At 40.3% G+C, this 21,571-nt stretch overlaps 1 protein-coding gene across 6 annotated transcripts in view; it reads left to right on the plus strand.

Moving 5' to 3' along the window:
• The window catches only part of mllt10 (MLLT10 histone lysine methyltransferase DOT1L cofactor), a 64,459-nt gene that overhangs the window by 28,882 nt on the left and 14,006 nt on the right, over window positions 1-21,571 (plus strand). For all 6 annotated transcript variants that reach the window (XM_065258060.2, XM_065258066.2, XM_065258061.2 and 3 more), the window contains 4 exons: window positions 732-827; window positions 10,559-10,868; window positions 12,021-12,671; window positions 17,301-17,473. In XM_065258060.2, the coding sequence (XP_065114132.1) occupies window positions 732-827; window positions 10,559-10,868; window positions 12,021-12,671; window positions 17,301-17,473 (1,230 nt within the window). The remainder of the gene's footprint in view (window positions 1-731; window positions 828-10,558; window positions 10,869-12,020; window positions 12,672-17,300; window positions 17,474-21,571) is intronic.

A 21,571-nucleotide genomic window follows, 5' to 3' on the forward strand; every position in this document is an offset into this window, starting at 1 on the left:
TTTCAAAACCGTTTTAAGTGTGCACGGTTTTCCCTTTTTTTTAATAAATCGGCATTTAAAATGGTATATTCATAAAATTGGTAAATGGCATCAAGGAAGTGCATGCGCATTTTCATTAAAAAACTTATGCCTGAGGGCCTCTGAAATTGTCACCGCCACTTGCACAATGAAGTAGCATAAAACATTATCATGTTCAGAGTAATTGTCAATTCTAACTAATACAATGGTTTGGACGATAACCGAAAGGGGCAGGATACAAGATAGACATTTGTATGCCGCTTCAGTCGGGAATGTGTAAATATTCCTTCAGAATGGTTTAGGATCACTGCATATTTTTACAGCAGTGCTCTTAAGATCTGAAATAGAGAGCTTTGAGGTGTTCGATTGGAGTGCGGGGTGTAAATTTGTTTGCGCTTGTGTTTCTCGGGCGTAAATGGAGCTATATGGAGCTTGGCACTAGACGGGGGTGTAAATTAAGACACTGGTTAGGCCTGCAATGTGATACCTTTCCTATTCAGAGAGGAAGATCTTTTCTTCAGAGTCTTTATGGTAGATCTTCGTGGAGAGGTCCCCATCTTCCTCTGTGCAAAGGATTGATGTGTTCAGAATGAGTTTTTAATCTCTCAGTTTCTTTGTTTCCAGAAATTGCAGTTAAGGCTCCCAAGCAGTACTTGCAGAGTCAAAACCTTTGCTTGCACCCTATTCATTAACACACTTTTTTTTTATCACAGAAACATAAAGAAAGAGACCGACATAAACCAAGGCACAAGAAATCTTTGGAGCTCTCGCCTTCCCTTGTACCAGCTTTGATGGTGAGCTCTGAGAAGGTAAGACTAAATCTCTTGTATAACGGGGGTTGGACAGAACTTACTTTTTCTTTTCTTAATACCATGTTATTTAAAGGTTAAGTCCATTTTCTTAAAAAAAATCCAGATAATTTACTCACCACCATGTCATCCAAAATTTTGATGTCTTTATTTGTTCATTCGGAAGAAATTATGTTTTTTTGAGGAAAACATTCCAGGATTTTTCTCATTTTAATGGACTTTAATGGACCCCAACACTTAACAGTTTTATTGCAGTTTAAAATTGCAGTTTCAACGCAGCTTCAAAGGACTCTAAACGATCCCAAACGAACCAAAAGGTTCTTATCTAGCGAAACATCTGTCATTTTTGACAAGAAAAACAAAAAATATGCCCTTTTAAACCAAAACTTATGGAGCGAATTTTGTGCCAAAATTTTACAAACAAATACAGCATTTTGCAAACAAACTCAATCTGCTTTGCAAAGGGAAAACTTGACTCGCAAACAAACAGAAAACGCTTTGCAAATAATAAAGGCAATTTGAGAGAAAATGCAGATGTGTTACAAATATGTACTGTGTTTTGTAAATGTGACCATGATTTTTTCACAAATGTGACCATGATTTTTTCACAAATGTGACCATGATTTTCTCACAAATGGGACCATGATTTTCTCACAAATGGGACCATGATTTTCTCACAAATGGGACCATGATTTTCTCACAAATGGGACCATGCAATCCAGAACAGCAGATGGCGCTGTTTCAACTTTTTCAGGCATTGGAAAAAAGCCCAGGGGAAAAGCCCTGAATTTTAACATACATATCACCCCTGACAGTGGCAGCAACTGAATAAAGACATTTCATTTGTCGGGCTTCATTCTGTTAATCTCACTGATTTTATTGTAAGTGTTAATAATAATAAATGTTTGTTAATAGTAAACAAATTCTGTGTGTCAAGACAATGAATTCAACTTACAATGCTTATCAAAAGATGCAGGATAATAAATGAAACTCTTTGGAGAAAGAGTGTGGTAGGGACATAATAAACCCAACATCGGCTGTCTGGACAGAGTGGCCAGTTCAAGCAACAGTAACCAACCAACCAGGATCATAGTCATTTGAGCACTCTGAACAAGATAAACTTCTACAAAATGTTAATCCTTTTAAAGTTGGTCTTATCTTGTCAGGCTAGGAGGACCAGTTTAAACCAGCTTATTTCACAATAGCCAAGCTGGCAAAGCTTCCAGCCTAGTCAAGCTGGTTTGGGCTGGTGTGATCAGCCTGACCAGCTACAGTATAAAGGCAAAAATCCTTCTAATACTAGCTTAAGCTAAAACCAGGCTGGAACACCATCTTAACACTCTGGGGTCGGCTGCGGCGCGGGCGCCGCAAACTCTTTATTTTTCAATCACTCCCCAAAGAGACTTAGATAACTCTGCTGATTTTGGACATACAGATATGATTTATACATCATTTAAAACGTTAAAGTGTCTAGTTTTTTTCTGTCCACTCCCAATAAAAACAGAATGTTGTGCTTTTCGCAAAATTAAGAAAATAAAAATGATGCGCATTTTGTTCTCTCTCCCTATGTGAATTCCTTTCAGAAACACGTCAGAAAAATGAACTGTAACTTAATGAATACTTGTCATACAAACAAAAGATAAATGTCTACATAATGCTTCGAATGTCTGCTTTTAAATGATGTAAGTGAAATCGAAAACAAATATTGTAATTCGTTGTTAACTGTATTAGAAGAGAGAGATGTACCGTCTTTCTTCTGTTGCTTCATTATCTATAATGAGCCACGCCCCGCTCCCTTGAAGAGAAGAGCAGAGATCATCCATATTCATTAATCAACCCCACAGTCAATGGACATTCCGTCTCTGCAGCCATTCACTGCTGTGTTGAGTTTTAATCCGAGTGCTGGAAACATGACATCTACTTGTTTACTAGTGACTGTAACTAAAGTTATCTCCAGATGCGAGTGTGACTCGATCGACGTCCAAACGCACACACAAACACACAATGCCTCATATTTGAAGCGCTTTGTGGTATCATTATAAAAGATGCGATTGCACACACCACATAACTGTTTACTCGCGCCTAATTCTCCAGACAGACGCGAGTGTGTGTGCATCGTCAGTGTGATGGGATCGATGTTCAAACTCACACACGATGCCTCATTTTTGACGCGCCTTGTGGTATTCTTAAGATGCAAGTGTGTGTGCTTCGTCTGTGTGACGCGATGTCCAAATGCACACACAAACACACGATGCTTCATATTTGACGCACTTTGTGGTGTTCTTATAAAAGATGCAAGTGTGTGTGCTTCGTCTGTGTGACGCGATGTCCAAACTCACACACAAACATACGATGCCTCATATTTGACGCACTTTGTGGTGTTCTTATAAAAGATGCAAGTGTGTGTGCTTCGACGGTGTGACGCGATGTACAAATGCACACACAAAGACACGATGCCTCATTTGACGCGCTTTTTGGTATTCTTATAAAAGACGATTGCAAACATCACATCTACTTGGTTACTCTCGCCTAGTAAATAAAAGTTATCTCCATGCGCTTATGTTTTCTTTGTGCTTCCGTCAGACGTGATCAACGGCCAAACGCATACACAAACACACAATCATATTTGACGCACTTTGTATTAAGACGCATCTAAACACATCTAAAACCCAGTTTATTCGCGTATATCTCTGCACAGTAAGTTTATTTAATGCAGGATCATGCATGTGAAGGCATTTCTTTTGTCTTGCTTTCACAAACAAACACTTAACAATAATGGCATATTCACATTCCTGCCTAAAGGCTCATTATGCAGCTCATTATGCAAGTGTATTGTTCTTCAGCAGTGTATTGTCAATCACAGATTATTCAAGAGCTTCCAGCCTCCTTGCATATTGCCTTCCTAACCAAAAAGTGACTTTGAAATTGTAAATCAATATATTGTGTTATGTGAAGGAGTAAGCAGAATGATTTTCACATCATTTTAAAGAAAAAACTCTAGACTACTAGATCCTGCTAGAGGTCTTCTCGGGTCTAAAGAAATGTACCCGACCCGAAGTGACCCGAATAAATTTTTACCCGAACCCGACGTGCATAATAATTATTTTTTTTAAGAAAGACCCGACCCGAGACAAACCCGAAAAAAATAGACCCGAGTCCGACCCGACAGGTTGGCAAAATTTTTTTTACCCGACTGGACCCGAATGTTGCACATACACACACGCGCACACCAATGCAGCACTGCAGGTGCACGCACCAGTCAGACAGAAAAAAACTCCGCAACCATTTGTTCGGCTGCTTCATTTAATCTCCGTTTTATAAACTTATTTTTATCTTATTGCCTGCCTGATGCACACCTGTCTTACAACTCGATAGGTCAAAAAAAAAAAAACTGATAGGGCAATAAACCGCAACTCTAAACAGAAAAACCCCGAATAAACACGCAATGGAGTTTCCTGATTAGTCTCACAGCTAAAATACCTTATTTTGTATGTGTGAAGTTGCTGTCACTGTTGCGTTTCCTTAAAAATAATTTTATGGTCATTAAAGTGCTAAAAAGTCGATCACTCATTACGCCTTACTTATAACTTGTGGGCTGTGTTAAAAATGTTATGTACCTGACTATTAGTATATTTTTAAAATATTCAAATATATTTATTCAAATAATAAAATATTGTTGAATTTTTAGTTCGCTTCTTTCCATGGATATTTACCATTAAATGACAGGAAAATACTTGGCACACTACATTCTTTTGTATTTTTATTTTGTAAATCGGCATTTTCTTATTAACTTGAACAGTACAAATATTCAATTTCAAACATTCGATCAAATATAGACATATACACACATATCCATTTACACAAAAGTGCTTGTTCATATTGAAAGATAAATAAATACATGTAAAACAGTATCAGTTTTCTAAAACTGTATTTTTTTTTAATTCATAGAATTATAGAACATGGCCCTGCATAATATTGTCTTTTGTATAATTGTGTTTCGAAATGTTTTGTCTTATAGAACGAACAGGGTATTTTTTATTAATAATAACACCATTTAAAGCATTTGAATTCTAAAGTAACATTTAAAACACTTAAAACGCATATCCTATCAGTCTTTCAAAACAATCACTTTAAAACATAGAATAACAGATTATGATCCTATACATTTCATTCTAACTATTACGTTTTCAGTTCATCTTTTAAAAAACTTTTAAAACTTTTAAAACCATAACCTTAAATATTATATTGTCTTGTTTAACAATTACTGTAGAACAGAACAGAGAACATCATATTTAACATACTGGATTATAAAAGGCATTTAGGCTGAAATAAGGTCAGATGTTCATGTAGTTCAATGTTACACATAGAGTATACTTATCTGAATCTACTTGTCATTGCTGTTAAGGAAAAGCAAAGCGTTGACACTTGCTGTACCAAGAGAGGTACGTCGATTCTCAAGTGCACGTCCAGACACACTAAAAGCACACTCACAGCTAACGCTGGATGCGGGAACACACAAAATTTTCCGTGCAAGGGTTGCCATTTTTGGATAGAGGTGTTCTGTGTTTTTCCATACACCTAAAATGTCTCTGTCACTGTCGTGCATGATAATTTTTTTATTCAAGTACACGTTCAACTCATCCACTGTGATGTCCCTTTCATCTACATCCTCCCACTGGCTGAATTTCACAGATGGACCAGCCACGGCGACACATTCTGTGTCTGGGATGGTATTACCTGAGACCGCAGGGGTATTTTCTGTCGTACTGGGAGCGTCTGGAAAGCTCTGCAACTCGCTGCGGGCGTTTTGGTATATTTTATCTCTCTCCTCGTTCGTGAACATGCGGAGTTGTTTAAACTTTGGCCACAAGAGCACACCAAGCTTCGCATAATCGTCGAGTACAATGCGGTCACTCAGAAGATCTTTGGCTCTGCGTTTTAGAATCTCCAGTGATTTAGGGTCGGTTGGTGTTACCACACAGTGCTCGAGCAGTGTAGATTTCCATAAAGCCAGCAGATGAACTGTAGGATAGGTAGACCCGCTCAATTCGTCACTTGCCTTTTTAAATGGGGTTAAAAACTGAACAAGCATTTGGAGAATTTCTTTTGAGATGTGGCTCATTTTGTGTATCTCTCCTTTTGTCATGAGAATTCTTTGAACATCATCGAAAGCATAGAGTACTGATTCCACCATTTCTAATTTAGTGTTCCAGCGGGTCTCGCATTCTTGTTTTAGAGTGCGTTTCAGCTGGAGCTGCAAACCAGAATGTTTAAAATACGTTGTCAGTGACTTACACTGATTAATACATGCTCTCACAGGCTGTAATGATTCTTCCTCCTCATCATCACTTCCCTTCTTAAAAGTGTGCTTCAACACAGTGTTAAGGACATGGGCGTTGCAGCTTCTGTGTTTCCAGCTGCTGAGAGCAGCCTGTACATTCGCCCCTTGATCGCTCACAAACACAAGTTTTTCTATTTCAGTTTGTGACAGTCCGAATTCATGCAACTGCTTCAGCAGTTCTGTTTTTATGTTTGCGGCTGTTTTTGATTCATACGGGAAAGCACACGTGCATATCACCCGGCTCTGAAACACCCAGTCTTCGTCTATGAAGTGCAGAGTGATGCACATGTAGCTGACTTTTCGATAGTCATCAGTCCACAAATCAGTAGATGCTCCACAAGCAAACCCCTTATCGATTGACTGCCTGACTTTGGGTAAGAGCTCTTCCTTCAATCTAATGCACCTGTCCAAAGTAGCTCGGGAAACAGTAACACCACTGGGAAGAAGGTCTTTCACATCACAGTGGCCATGTGTAGCTCCAATTTCAACCAAGTTCTGTGCTAGCTGGCAAAATGCACTCGTTTCAAACATTCGATATGGTCTCAGATCTTTGGCACAAACACGAACGCAACTGTCGAGAATTTTCTTTTTATACGGGGCAGGTATCGCACTTGTCCTTACAAACGAACGAATGCAGCTTTGCATTGGTTTCTTGTGCCGACATGTTCTCTGGTGCTTCAGCAAATGGGATGTGCCAGTTTTGGCTGAATCAAATTTTAATAATGTGTTACAGTCTATGCATTTAGCAGCACCGATCTTTTTCCCCTCCTTGTCAACAATTAACACAAATGTTGCCCAGACCGATGATGATCCTGGATGTTTTACCTCAGTATATTCGTTGTCCTTCAGCTTTTTAGCGATGTCAGATATTGCCTCCATGCTTATCTGATTCTGACGACGACTGCACAAGCCGCTACAGCGCGGGTTTTAAAATTGATTGACAGACAGGTCTCTTTCAACGGAAATTAGCTTACCGCCAGCCACACGATGTCGCAAGCGGTCTTGGCAAACTGAGGAGAGGTTGGAAAAGGACTCAAGACGAAACACACACGCGAGATACAGCAGTTCAGACAACCACGCAATGTCGCAAGCGCTCTTGGCAAACAGATGAGAGGTTTGAAAAGGACATTGACGCACACAGGCGAGAGAGTTCGGGTCTTCTCGGGTCCGTTCAGAAAAAACACATTCATTTTTAAATTACCCGAGACCCGATGCCGCTATTATTGTACCCGACCCGTGTCCGAGGCACATGTGAAACTTTTAGACCCGAACCCGATCGGGTCTCGGGTCGGACCTCGGGTTTTCGGATCTAAGTGGACCCGTGAAGACCTCTAGATCCTGCTTTGAAAAGTTTTAGGAAAACATGTTTAGAATGAGTTGTGTGGACTTATATCAGTCACTTAATTTTTTTTCTTTTTCAAAAACCACGCATAAACATTTTTCTCTCAAAAATACAAACATGTACATTAGGGCTGGGACAACGCGTCGACGTAATCGACGACGTCGACGCAAAAAATACGTCGACGCAAAATATGCGCGTCGATTCGTCAGACCCAAAAAGGCGGCGCAGTAGTAGCAACGCAATTGGCTTCAGTCCACACCGGTTTCACACAGCAAGGGTGAGCAGTGCCTGCGGCCGCGCGGCGCGTGGTTTTTTCAGCGCCCATGTTAACAAGCATGCACCCCGCCGCATGAGCAGCGCGAGCTCGCGGCTCGAAACGGATATAAACGGAGGTCGGAGCCAGCTGCAAATACTTGGGCGGCTCTGTAGCAACAGTGCTGCAATTGTTTCTGCGTGGTTCTGCTGCGCTGCTCACGCTCAATTAAAGTGAAAGTGCTTTGTTTATGGTTTAAATGCTCGTGGATTTACGCGAAAAAGTGTCATTTTACCATAAAATCATGAATGTGATGCCAAGTGTGTTTTAAACAGTCATTTGAGCAATTTAACAGAAAGCAATGAAATATGTCACTGTTGCCAGAAGACTGCGCTTTCATTCACTCTCTGTCCAGCAGTAAATGAGTCCTCATCTATCTTAATAAACTTAAGAGAAAGAGATTTAATAATATATGTGCTTCTTAAAATAATTGTGTTTATATCTGTCATTAAATGGACAGAAAAACAATGTGGATTAAACAAATCTAGTTATAAAAATTACACAGAGCATCAAAAGGCACATTGAAGAGGTTTTGCTCATAAATGCATGTAAAATAAAGTAATTTGAACTTGAGATTTTTATACGGTTACTTAACTGCACAGTATGTACAGTACAAATGCTTTTTTGAATGCTACCTCTGTCTAAGAATGCATTATTTTGCACTTGTATAGTCTTTTTTTATTTTAAAATTTTAAGAGCAATAAAGATATATTGAAATGTTTACATTCAGATATGTAAATCAACATGTATAACTTGCTATTAGTTAATTAATGGGGAGATAATCGAGAATCGAATCGAATCGAAGTCGAATCGGACTGACAAAATGAATCGTTAGATTAATCGATGCATCGAAAAAATAATCGCTAGATTAATCGTTAAAAAAATAATCGTTTATCCCAGCCCTAATGTACATACATGTTAATCATATAATATAGTAGCCCAGTTTGTGCTGAATGCAGTGTTATAAGACTTTTGCCATTATTATGTTTTTAAGCAACTGAAAAAAGCACAAATGTCAGTGCAGATCAAAACTTCTCCAGGGCCCTAAAAACCCCTTAGACCCCAGAGGGTTAAACCAGTCAACCAGCATAGGCTGGTATTAGCTGTTATTTTTCTGCAGGGGATATAATAAATTTTATTTATAATGCACTTTCTAAAACTCAAAGCACCATAATATATGAGATTCTCAGGAACATACACATACAAAAGTAAACAAGTTAGTAATAATCATTTTGCAATAGTAAGCTATTTTAAAAGGATAAGTCTTTAAGGATCACTTAAAACAGTCCAGTGATGGTGAGTTTCTTATCACCAAAAGAAGAGAATTTAGAGAATCAGACGGGGTATAGGGATTGACAATTGCAAATGTATAGAATTCAGATGGAATTCAATGTCTTTACACACAGAATGTGTTTACTATTAACAGACATTAATTATTATCAACACTTTCAATAAATCCAGAGATTAACAACATGAACCACGAAAAATTAATTTAGTCTTCATTCAGTTGCTGGCACTGTCCGGGGTGATATGTAAGTTAAAATTCAGGGCTTTTCAGGGAGACTAGTTGAAAATGCCTAATAAGGTTGAAACAGCGCCATCTGCTGTTTTGGATTGCATGGTCACATTTGTGAGAAAATCATGGTCCCGTTTGTGAGAAAATCATGGTCCCATTTGTGAGAAAATCATGGTCCCATTTGTGAGAAAATCATGGTCACATTTGTGAGAAAATCATGGTCACATTTGTGAGAAAATCATGGTCCCATTTGTGAGAAAATCATGGTCACATTTGTGAAAAAATCATGGTCATATTTACAAAACACAGTACATATTTGTAACACCTCTGCATTTTCTCTCAAATTGCCTTTATTATTTGCAAAGTTTTTTCTGTTAGTTTGCGAGTCAAGTTTTCCCTTTGCAAAGCAGATTGAGTTTGTTTGCAAAATGCCAAATTTGTTTGTAAAATTATGGCACAAAATTCGCTCCATAAAAACTTCTCCTCTATCTCCGGTTTTGTGACGCGCCAGCGCGACCTCACGTGATTGCGTAATGCCGTGGAAAGTTCACGTGTTAAATATATGAAATGCACATTTGCGGACCACTTTAAACAATAAACTGACACAAAGACATTAATTAGTATCATTTGACATACAACAACGTCGGAACGGTCCTCTTTCTCCACACTTGTAAACACTGGGGCGGGGTTTCGCGTATGTCATCCATGACCTCTTGACGTGATGACGTATTGCGTGAGGTCGCGCTGGCGCGTCACACAGCCAGAGGAAGACGCTAGTTGTTTCACTAGATAAGACCCGTAAGCCTCGTTTGAGATCGTTTAGAGTCCTTTGAAACTGCAATTTTAAACTTCATTAAAACTGTTAAGTGTTGGGCTCCATTAAAGTCCATTAAAAAAAGAAAAATCTCAAAAAAAAAAAATTTTTTTCAAATGAACAAAGAAAGACATCAACATTTTGGATGAGTAAATTATCTGGATTTTTTTTTTTTAAGAAAATTGACTTATCCTTTAAAAAACATCTCTGAGCTATTTACAATAAATTAAACCGTTTTTAGTTTTTTTCTCAACATTGCCCTAGAGAGGGAATATGTCATTTAAACTTGACAATTACTTGGAAGTTATTCAAGATTGCCACACCTATGAATGTAGCACTGTAGTAAGTTATAACTTAATGGCACTCCAAGCATTTTTGCACATGTGAGTGTTTTCCTCTTGGCAGAGCTACAACAGCAGTAGCGGAGGAAGCGTCTCCTCTATATCCTCCACTCAAAAGCGACTGGATGACAGCGGAGGCCGTTTCACCAATGCCAACTTCCAGGAAGTTCCATCTCACTCCAGTTCCAGCTCGAAAGACGGCGGGTCCTCGGATGGCAAGAGCTCAGAGGGCAAGAGCAAGAAGTCCAGCAGTCACGGCACCTCAAGCTCTGGGTCCAGAGGCCGCAAGTCCATTCCTGGCAAACCCCACGCCCCTGTGGTCACCACTGCGACTTCCTCAACGGCCCCCTCCTCGTCCAGTCCGTTTCAGCAAGGTAAGATACCTCAGCCTTGCTTCACGCAGAACTGAATTAATAAGCACCCTCTCTAGGCTCTCTGCACTCTTCGGGTTCCTAAATTAAAACAAACAGCCAGATTCATGTCTTGTGTCAACTTCCTGTATGTGACACTTGAGTGAGTGTGTTGTGACAGGGCTGGATGGAAGCCAGAAGCTGCACGAATGGGGTGTGTGTGCGATAAGACTGTCGTCTGGCTGGCTGCCGCTGGCTCTGTAATGTGGAGCGTGGAGTCTCTCAGAGATGGCTGTGCTGTTGGTGGTGTCTCCAGTGTGTGTGTGTGTGTGTGTGTGTGTGTGTGCGCATGAATGAGGGAGGTTTGGGAGTCAGAGCAGAAACATGTTTCCCTTGCCTTCTTCTATCAAGCCGTGATGGAAGGATTGAAGCAGAGGTCACGTCTGGAAAATTCAGACTAATCATTAATGTGTCAGGCAGCGGTGAGGGCCTCCTTGTTGGAGATACATACAAACTTCGAGGAAGCCTGAAAGAAGAAACAGCACAGTGTTTTTAGAGCAGAGCGCAAAGAGATCAAAAGATGTTGGAGATTAACTATGGAATCTGATCTGAGGATGTCATAGCGCTAGAGCTGTTATGACAAAACCTGACACAGATCCATGGTCTGCCTGCTTTGTCGTTGAGCCACGTAACCGGTCTGTTCGGGAGCCCTGATGTAATATTCCAAGTATGTGAGAGATGACAATATCAGAAATCTTTTATTACATTGAGCCCTTTGTGTTTGGCAATAACAGAGAAGCATGGTAATACTTTGCAGGTCTTTTTTTATTTGCAAAGTCTAGATAAAGTAATATTTTTTGAGGTTGGGTTGAAGTTGTACCATCACTGTCTTGTTCCTCAGAGATTTAATGTTTGTGTGCGTAGTAAAATTAAGAAGTAAAGCTCCAACAGCTCTCTGCCATGGCAGTAAAAACATGAATGTAGGTGCTGTTACTCTGACTTTGGTTAAAGGATGAGTCCTTGCCTAAGGGAGGAAGGGCATGTATGAAAACCAAGATCTGGGTCACCTGCCTAGTTGTTTGGCCGACTGCAAGTGACCGGCCCACCTTGCAGTGGGAGATGGAAGGGATGCATGTCCTTTTGCTTTGTATCTTCATCATTTTTTTTCTCTCTCAGGTCTTTTATTAGGCAGCAGCGGCAGCAGTAAATCATCCTCTAGTGGATCTGTGGTCCAACCCACCTCTGACTTCATCAGCTTCTCGGAAGCAAACCTGAGGGCCGGCGAGTCCTACACAACTTCTTCCTTTGGCCGTTGCCACGTGAAGGCTGGTTCAGAGGGCGGAGCTTCTGAGGGCATGGTGGGTCTCAACACCTTCAGCATGTTGTCTCATCCTTCAAGCTCCAGCTCCGGCAAGCATTACGAAAACTGTCACCCAGCTGGAGAGCTCGGCGCTCTGGCTTCAGCTGGCTACAAACGCCCCCAACCTTCCTCCTCGTCTTCCTCTGCAACATCATCTTCCTCCACCGGTGAGGATGGTGTAAAGAAGAAAAAGCGAGGGAACTGGAGGAATCGTTATGGACCGTGCTTCAACCAGGATGTTAAAACCACAGACACGGGAGAACACGGCGCCACCATGCCCTCATCCACGTCCCCCTCGTCGTCCTCCATGAGCACAATGGTCTCCCGTGGGAGCGCTGTCAGCAGTAGTGGAGGTGTAGGAGCAGGGGGTGCTGGTAGCAGCAGTCTGGGGGTTCAAAAGTCCCCGTCTCTCCTCAGGAATGGAAGCTTGCAGAGTATGACTGTCAGCACCCCACCAGCTGGACCAGGTGAGCAACAGATCTTAATCGCTGTAGCTGTATTTAATTTGTTGTTAATAGAAAAGTGATTGTGAGAGATTACTGTGCAAAAGTCTAGGCCACTGCACAAGTAGATTAGTTGTTTTTGCAGTGGTATAAAGACCATATGAAGAGTTCATATGCAAAACCTTAAAGGGGACCTGTTATGCAAAATCCACTTTTACAAGGTGTTTGGACATAAATGTGTGTTGGCAGTGTGTGAACACAACCACTGTACAAAGAAAAAAATCCACCTACTCCTTCCTTTTATTTTCTTGTAAATGTGACATCACACTGATAAAGGTCCACCCACAGCCACTAACCGACTGTTCTGAATTACCATAGTTTCCGCCCTCAGCGAGTTGTACTGTAGTGAGATACTACTGTCCCTTTTGGTAAGTGAGTGAGGAGCAGTAACTCATTTGAATTCAAAGGAACAAACATGAAAAAAGTGTGTTTTGGCTTCCACCCAATCAGGGGAAGTTTGGACATGCTTTAAGAAGTATGGGGTATTTAAGATGAAATTTTACAGACACTTTCTGGGTACACCTGAGATGTATATCACGTATCTTGTAAAAATATATAAATAATAGGTCCCATTTAATGGTTTCTGCCAACAAACCGGTATTTCTGAATGACTTGGGCTGGGATTAAGTGGAGATATATATATATATATATATATATATATATAAAGTTGTGCTTAGAGAGGTCACACTACCTTCTAACGTTTGCCAGAAGCCATTTTGTTTTTAAAATAGTTTTTTTTTACAGTTTGTAAACATATTTCCTGTAATTCTGTTTCTATCTTAATAAATAGAATAACAAGTATGTATGAATGGTCATTAAAACAGTTTAAACAACAAAGCTGGGGACCAAATTGTGTTCTTATTACACTACTTGAAACTTGTTTCTGGTCTTATTGTGGATGATTAATCTGTTATTCATTTGTTATAATGTTTTCATAGTCTTTCATCAAAATAACTTGCTCTTCTTTTTGAAATGTTTTTTCCCTTTCGGCTGATGTCATCAAGCCCTCTTATTTTTCCACAAGCTCTTATTAATAAGCACATGTGCATGTCAACAAACACGTGGGTAATGATAAATTGGTGCCTGTTTTGGTAGATCCTAACTCGCTATTTTTATCAAAACTAGTCCCCTGTTTAGCCAGTGGTCTCTGAAAACTGAAATTACTGGTGGAGGGTAATTTTTTAAATAGCGCATTCCCAGTTCAGAGTTTTCAAATTATATCTAACACAGGGTAATTCATTTTTAAGAAAAATCCATTTGAGGTGAGCTCTCCTGCAAGAGTCCTGGGAACCAGCGTGATGTTGTTTTGGTCTGTGCTGAAGCTCATTAGGGTGAAAGTGGATGGAGGTGCTCTCTAAAGTGCTTCCTCATTCCTACCTGATTGAGAGCTCAGAGTGGCCCGCTGGATCTCCATAGAGATGCACATTAACCTGTTGTGCCCGAGGGAGCCGGAGGAGGAAAGGAGCCCATAATAGGCAATTAGTTAAAATTTTATTTGTTCCTCCCTAACGCTTTCCTTGCTCGGGATCCGGAGCAGAGCAGCTCAACATAGTGTGTAGAAATGCCCTGACCCCTACTGGCCTTACTGATCATTGAGCTTGATCCAGGCGACTGGACTTGACTGGTCTCGGTACTGGTTTTATCCCTTGCATACACAGACATGGTTCTTATTTGCAGGCTCTTTGTCTCTGTTTTCCACATTGACACAAGTGCTCCCCGTACGCACACTTGCACTAACTTTTAAGGGTCTGATCCGCAGTGCCGTTTTGTTGCTTGGCAACCATTTGGGAGTTTTGTTCTGATTAAATCTAAGGGTGCATTCCAGTTGCACTGTAGTGCCCTGTTTAGTGAACATCGCAGGGCTTTCAGGCATATTTGGTCAGATTCCAAACTGTAGGGCATGCTGATGCACACTTTTAAGGACATTGGCAATAGCGAAAAGTCGTCATTGCGCAAAACCAAGTAATGCATGAAGACTCTGGCTATGGAGTGGTTTGTAAGTGTTTTTGCTGACGTATTAGTGCACAAGTTTTGTATAACTCAAGTCATTATTATGTCTAGCACTATACTATAAATACTGAGTGGCCATTTAAAATATAATTTAATTAGTTTCTAAATAGTCTATACTTCATTAAAACCCTAATCAGCCAAGTAAGTGTCTTTGTGATGATGTTTTAAGAAATTACTACTTAACTAATAACTAACTTACTTTTGTAAACGTCTATGGATTTCCCTTGCTGAGCTTGTTATAAGCAGTGAGCGCTATGTACGGACCTTACGAGTCGACACGCAACCAGTGCCAGGGCTCCAGACTGCCACCAAATGGTGGCATTTTGCCACCAAAATTTAAGAGTGTGCCACTGAAGTTTACATCCAGTCGCACATGTGCGACCAGTAAATTTGAACTTTTTTTTGTGATGTGACACTGAATTTGAAACAGCACATTGTACTTTTTGCATCTATCATCAAAGTATTTGTTAGTAATACAGTGTAAAATGTAGAAATGTGAATTTTTGGTTAACACGTTGATTTACAGTATGTGCCCCTAAATTTTCTGGTTGTGCCCCTAAAATTTTCATTTGGGGGCCACTGTGCTCCTAGTGAAAAAAGTTAGTCTGGAGCCCTGAGTGTGTCTTTATTTTGTTCACATGCTTTTTTCTTTCACTATCACCCTGTCCTCTCTCTCAAGGCCATCTGGGCATTTGTGTTTGTTTGGGGCTTGATCTCCCACCCCTCCCATCCCTCACCTGTTCCCGGCCTTTGGCTGGACTGTAAATATTTAGCCATGGCTAATGCAGGACTACAGCAGAGTGCTCAGTCTCATCTATCTATCTCACCCTCCCTCAACGGATCCCAGACTATTTTTTTGATGGATGACTGGTTTATCAGGGGGAGCACTAGGGGCCATTATTAAATGCAAACATCCATCTCGGGCCCAGTCGGGTGTAGGACTTTATGGGGTGCTATTTGGAAAGCGGAAAAGATTCTGGTTGGTTAATCGGTTAGCCTAAAATGAGAAGTGGGTGAGAGAGACGAGCACAGTGTTTATTTGTAGAAAAACTCATAAGCATTGCATGCATTTGCTACACTGTAGCTTATTCTTAAATAGACATGCATTCGAGATGCAAAGACGACTTCGCTAAGGCCGTTTTCATTTGATCGAATAGTTAGCATATCTTAAGCTTGCAACACAACTTTACAAGGCATTGTTCACTTCTCACAATACTACAGTTAAATACGTCAAAGGCCCAAATCTGCTCTGTAGGACAGTACCTCCGTTATTTTCTTCACTGTCCGTAAAAAAAGTGCAGAAGATCCTTATCAGGACCTGAGCCGTGTCATTAACCTCCCTCTGAACTCGCATGGATTTTCTGCTGAGAGAGGGAGGCATGGGTTTGACTTGAAACGCTGGCAAATCTAATTTGAAATTTCCCCTCTCTCCCCTGATTTGATAAGGGGGATTCAGGAGGAGATGTTAAGTCCTGATCGATCGGCCCGTTCGATCACCACCAGATAACAGGATCTTTGTCCTTGCTTTGTTTGGCTGCTTATGTCTTGTAACCTCAAATCAAACGCTCTGCTGGTTGACCTATACTGAAATGTTAATCATTAACCAGATCAACATGATTTTTTTTCTCAATCATTAATGCATTGAGTAGGCCACGTCTTCAAGAATTCCCCATTCAAATAGTTTTTGGTAATATTGGATTACACAGACATATGTCTAAGGCCTATGGTATTGTAATAAGTTTATATCCACACATGCATTCACTGTTGAATGTATCCGATGTGGAATTCGGAGCTTGGTACTGTAAATGGTTGACGTGGTACCTTTACGCCCAACAATGTTGCCTTGTTTCAGCATTGAATGTAGACTGCCGCAAGCCATTCATTCCTTTGTGTGGCGATGGGGCCTCTTTCGTTCCTGCAAGGGTCAGCCTGGGCCATCAGCTGGGTGTATTTGAGATGGTGGCAGGGGAGGAGGGAGTAAGAGCAGAAAAAAATCAATATAACAGCAGCAGCAACAAACAGCGTGCATGTCATGAACCGGCACATAAATATGAATGGGATGGGCTCCTCCCCAGCATTTCGGCCCCACCTGAAAAGCCCTCGGTTATTTTTACAGAAGACATAGTGAGTCATCAGATTCAGAGAGCCGTTTTATGGGTCAATGGGAGGCCGGTTCAGTGTGCATGTTGAGAGGACTCCGAAATGCTTTATGCGCTGTCTTGATGTCTGCTGTGATGAGGGTCTGGTCACACAAGGCCATTCAAAGTCCACAAAGTTCATCTCAGGGGCAGCGAGAAAGACAGAGACGAGTGAGATAGATGAATAACCAGTGAAGTTATATTGGAGGACAGAGGTTGCCCTTACAACTATTAAAACTTTGCTTTTACCACTAAATTACAGGTCATACCCTAAATTGATTGATCTTAAATTCCCCAGTTGCAGTGCTAGATCTTCGGCTGATAAACAAGACATTGAGTGTGCTAATATTATTTATGACTCTGTGGAAATCAACAAATTGTCCCTTCATGTGTCGTTTAAACTTTTTGTGTTTTAAAAGCGTTTTTTTTTTACTCATCCATTTAGGCTTGTACCACAGCAGTAGCGATGTAGCTTGCCCTCTTCCCAACACAGTGCTTGGAGGGTCTCTGTCAGGATCCAACTCGGAGGTACCGTCTCATCAGTCGGTGGTCACTTCCATGCCCACTCTCACCTCACTGCCCCCGGCTGCCTCGTTCACCACCACCTCATCCACACATGTGAGTATATGACATTATAGTTCATGGTATCCGATCTAACTTGGATCTGTATTTGTATTGAACAGTACCAGCTATTTTTGGGTGCTAATATATGTGTCTTGGTCACAAAACAAAAAAAGGTTGGAAACAATTGTAGTCTGCACAATGATCCATTTGTATAAGTTTTAATTTAATATACATATCTCCTTCGAGATATCGTTTCCGTTACAGCCCCAAAATGTGCTAAATTTGTTTTTTTTATGTTGGTGATTTTGGTTCTTGAAGCATTTTAGGTTCATTTTATTTTGTTTCAAACAGATAAAAATAAATGATGTTTTTCAGCACATGAGTCCTTCACTGTTTTGCCATTTATAGTTTTACTATTCCTAGTAAAAAAAAATTTAACCAATAGCTATATAGCGTGTATTTCATCTGGATAAGTTTGCAAATGGACATCTTTTAAATAAGACAACATAAGCCTGCCTCAAAAAAAGGGACGCCCGTGACACAAAGTAGGGTAGAACCAGGGCGATAGTAACACAGGACGAAAGTAACAAAACTATTTTTTCAAACACTGATTACATTTTTATTTCAAAATGACAGCATCTTTTGCACGCAACCCTTGACCGTGCTGACAAAAATCGCATTATTTCATCACCGTTTTGCGCGTCTATGTCCAGAAAGCTGTTTTCAACCATGATAAGTATTCCTAAAGCAGTCATTTTTTCTTATAACGCGTTGTGTTTCTCGTTTCATGTTTCAATCTACAAGTTATTTTGTGATCTAATACATCATGAAGTTTTTCAAAATAAAAGTAAATTGTGTTTAAATGTCAGGAGATCCTGTCGGGATGAAAGTAACACTTGTTACTTTTTTCCCGCTGCTAAAACTGTTGCATTATGTTAAAAATTTATTTTTTTGTTTAAACTGTAAAAAATGTTTTATTCTCGACAATTCACGTTTGTACTGTCGGGTTACTTTTGTCCCAGCTGCGTTAAAAAGTAACAATGCGCTACTTGTGTTCAAAGTGAAATTATAGTAAAGTAGTTTTACATTTGTTCAAAAGTCCACCTGGTATTGATAGACCACACTTGTGAGTTATTGACCACAGCAAAAATATATATTTGTCTAAAATATTATCTTAAAAAATTTAGTTTTTTTGAAAAATGGTACTTTCGCCCCTGCTCTCCTCTAATACGATAAATCTTAGTGAGCTTTCAGCTAACACGACCACGTATAAGCATCATTTCTCACTAAATTAACCAATTAAGTAATATTAATATTAGCTTCAGTTTTATCAAGATAAATTGTATGTGTGTACATTTATTTCACAAATAGTAATAAACTTCTACAAGTCACGGAGGTTGTGCTATTTGGGTATCTTGTGTTAAGTAGCCCATTTTTTGCGACATTGAAAAACCTTTTTATTACACAGTAAATGAATTCATTTCACAAGATCCCCGGTTTGTGCCAAAGCAATATTTATGTGGTTGAAACTGTATATTAACAATAGGAGGGAGGCCGTCTTAAGTGTTCCTGACTACATAACATGTCTGTGTGAGAATTACAGTTGGTGTCATTTCAGACCTAATTTTTCATCTCATGGAGACAGCGTTTTGAGTCATTTAGGGTATTTATGACCCGGCTGCATTATGGTCTTAGTGGATGAATGTCGGGGTGTACGTGATTGTTTACATTAGCTAGTCATAGCGCTACAATAGATTGAATGTGTGATTAGGTAAACAAGACGTTTGGTGTCAGGAAGAGAAATGTCTTTCTATAGTCGACCTCACTTACTCTGAATAAAATTTAGATTTACAGATTTTAGACTTCAGAATTACCCCTGCTTACGATTAGCCCACGCTGTGGGTTTAGATCGCAATTATAAAGAAAAGTCATTCTTACGGGACCCCCGAACTGCTCCGAATGGGCCCTTTGGAAATGCACCAGAGACCGAGAACCGTCTCTACTGCTCTCCTGAGCATCTTTGTCCTGACTTGCGCTGCTGTAGCAACCACCCGTCTCCAAGCAACAGGGCTTTGTTTGCGCAGATCTGCCCTCTCTACAGGCAGGGTGGCCTTACATTAAGAGATGAAGTAGACCCACTGATGGCCCTAATGCTGCAGGGCTCTCAGCCCCTCCTAACGCACGCTTGCAAATATCTCCCATTAGTTCTAAGCTGTATGGCATAGCAGCTTTAAAACGATGGAGGGAGGAGGGGGTGTTCCAGGTTGTAGTTAGCTTATCCGTAAACAGGTGATGTTTTTGAATGCATGTCTGTGTTGATAATTTAACTGATAAAAGCAAAATAAACGCATATTTTACGTTTTATTCCTTTGTCCTCTGAAAATGGTGAACAACATTTTTTGGTGGTTGCAAGCAGGGCAGTGCTGACCTTCAACCCCAGCACATACCCCTTAGGCTTGCCTCTAGCCCACTCTTCGTTAACCTACACAATGGTGCTGAGAGCCCTAAGCCTTAAAGAATCTGGCTGTTCCTCTTTTGCCTGTGCGGGCACATTGAGCTCTGCTCACTGATGGGATTGGAGCTGACAGGCTGGACAGAGAGCTGTGTTAGTGGGATGAGGGGTTTTCCACACAGTCTGAATGAGAAAAATCTCAGAGGAGTGGGGAGGGCCCTCCGACTTTTAGAGAGTGCAGGATATTATAATAGTTTTTTATCCAACATATAAAAAATGGAATGACTTAAAGGTGACAGAGAATGAAAATGAAACGTTTTTACCTTGTCTTAGTTGAATAACGGTAGTCTACCCGCATTCACAAACATAGGAAAAGTGCTAAACTTTATGAACATCTCAGTGTCATAGAAATTCCTCTTTTAGAAATGACCGCCAGAAAATGTCCCAATCTGAACAACGGATACATGTTACGTAAAATGCATCTCACCCCCCCATTCTCATTCAAAATAATTTGCATACACCTGGCCTTTCGCCTCCAACGGGAAGTAAATTGCAGCAGTGTTGGCGAAGTTCAAGGTCTGTCCGTGTTCTGAAGACGGCGTTACATTCTTTTGACTGGCAGCAAAGGCAGCCAATCAGCGTCAAGTGCTTGCATTTCATAATGAGGTTTTCAGTTAAGCCGCAAGGGACGCCAAATAGGTGCAAAACTACGCCTTTAAAATCCCCCACCCTAATATAGCTTTCTGAGCGAGGTTTTTAGGCAGCGTCTAAAGCATTACTGACCCAACCAAAATTTGTTTGTCTACGTCACATCAGAGAACAAGTATAAATACCCCGTTCCCATACCCCGGGAGTCATGCTTGTCAAAAATGGTTTAATTTTTGTTTGTGTGTGTGCATGTGTACAATATTTGTATTTATACCACAGGGCTGTCGGATGCTTTATTCTGATTGGTTGAGAAATGGTATTCCATAGGTATTCATTATTTTTCAATAAACGCACACCTGACCTGTCAAATGTCTTAAAATAACCACCAGATTGAGGTCTTGGCAATGTCTGTGGTAACCGTGGTGTAAGCGGAATAATTGACTTCGGTCATTCGAATAATTAGAAAATAATGCATGCTCCTCTTCACGTCGTGCCGCATTAACACCTTGGGTGTGCATTATTTTCAAATAATTTAACGGCCTGTCATCAATTATTCCTTAAATATAGACGGTTTCAGCAGTAACAACAGAAACAAACTGCTTTCGTGGAAATGCGCAACTTCCGGTAAACTCTGCTAAAGCCCGAATTATAGTCGTAGGTTATCCGTAGCTCTGCGTAGCCTGAAATTTTTAACAGCGCGTCAAACGCTGTGAGTGGTCCACCAGAACCCGTCAAGTAAAAAAGTGACGTTGCAAAAGTATAAATGAAAACCGATGCGTAATCTATGCCGTAGGACCTACGCACAACTATAACAAGCCCTTAGTAATAAAAAATCAGTTTAAAGTAGTTTATTAATATATAGAGCAAAATAAACAACACATAGATTACCTAGGAAACCAAAACATTTGTTATTTTCGACGAGGTATTTGTTTAAGAGTTCAATTTCAGCAACTAGTCAGACTATTTAACAAAACTGAAACCGTAAGTAAAGTTCGAACCAGACGTGTAATCGTATTTTTAAGCAGTTTTTCTATATAAAATTCTTCAAAACA

The sequence above is a fragment of the Paramisgurnus dabryanus genome, chromosome 22 (genome assembly GCF_030506205.2).
Source record: "Paramisgurnus dabryanus chromosome 22, PD_genome_1.1, whole genome shotgun sequence".
NCBI classification, from domain to species: Eukaryota; Metazoa; Chordata; class Actinopteri; order Cypriniformes; family Cobitidae; genus Paramisgurnus; species Paramisgurnus dabryanus.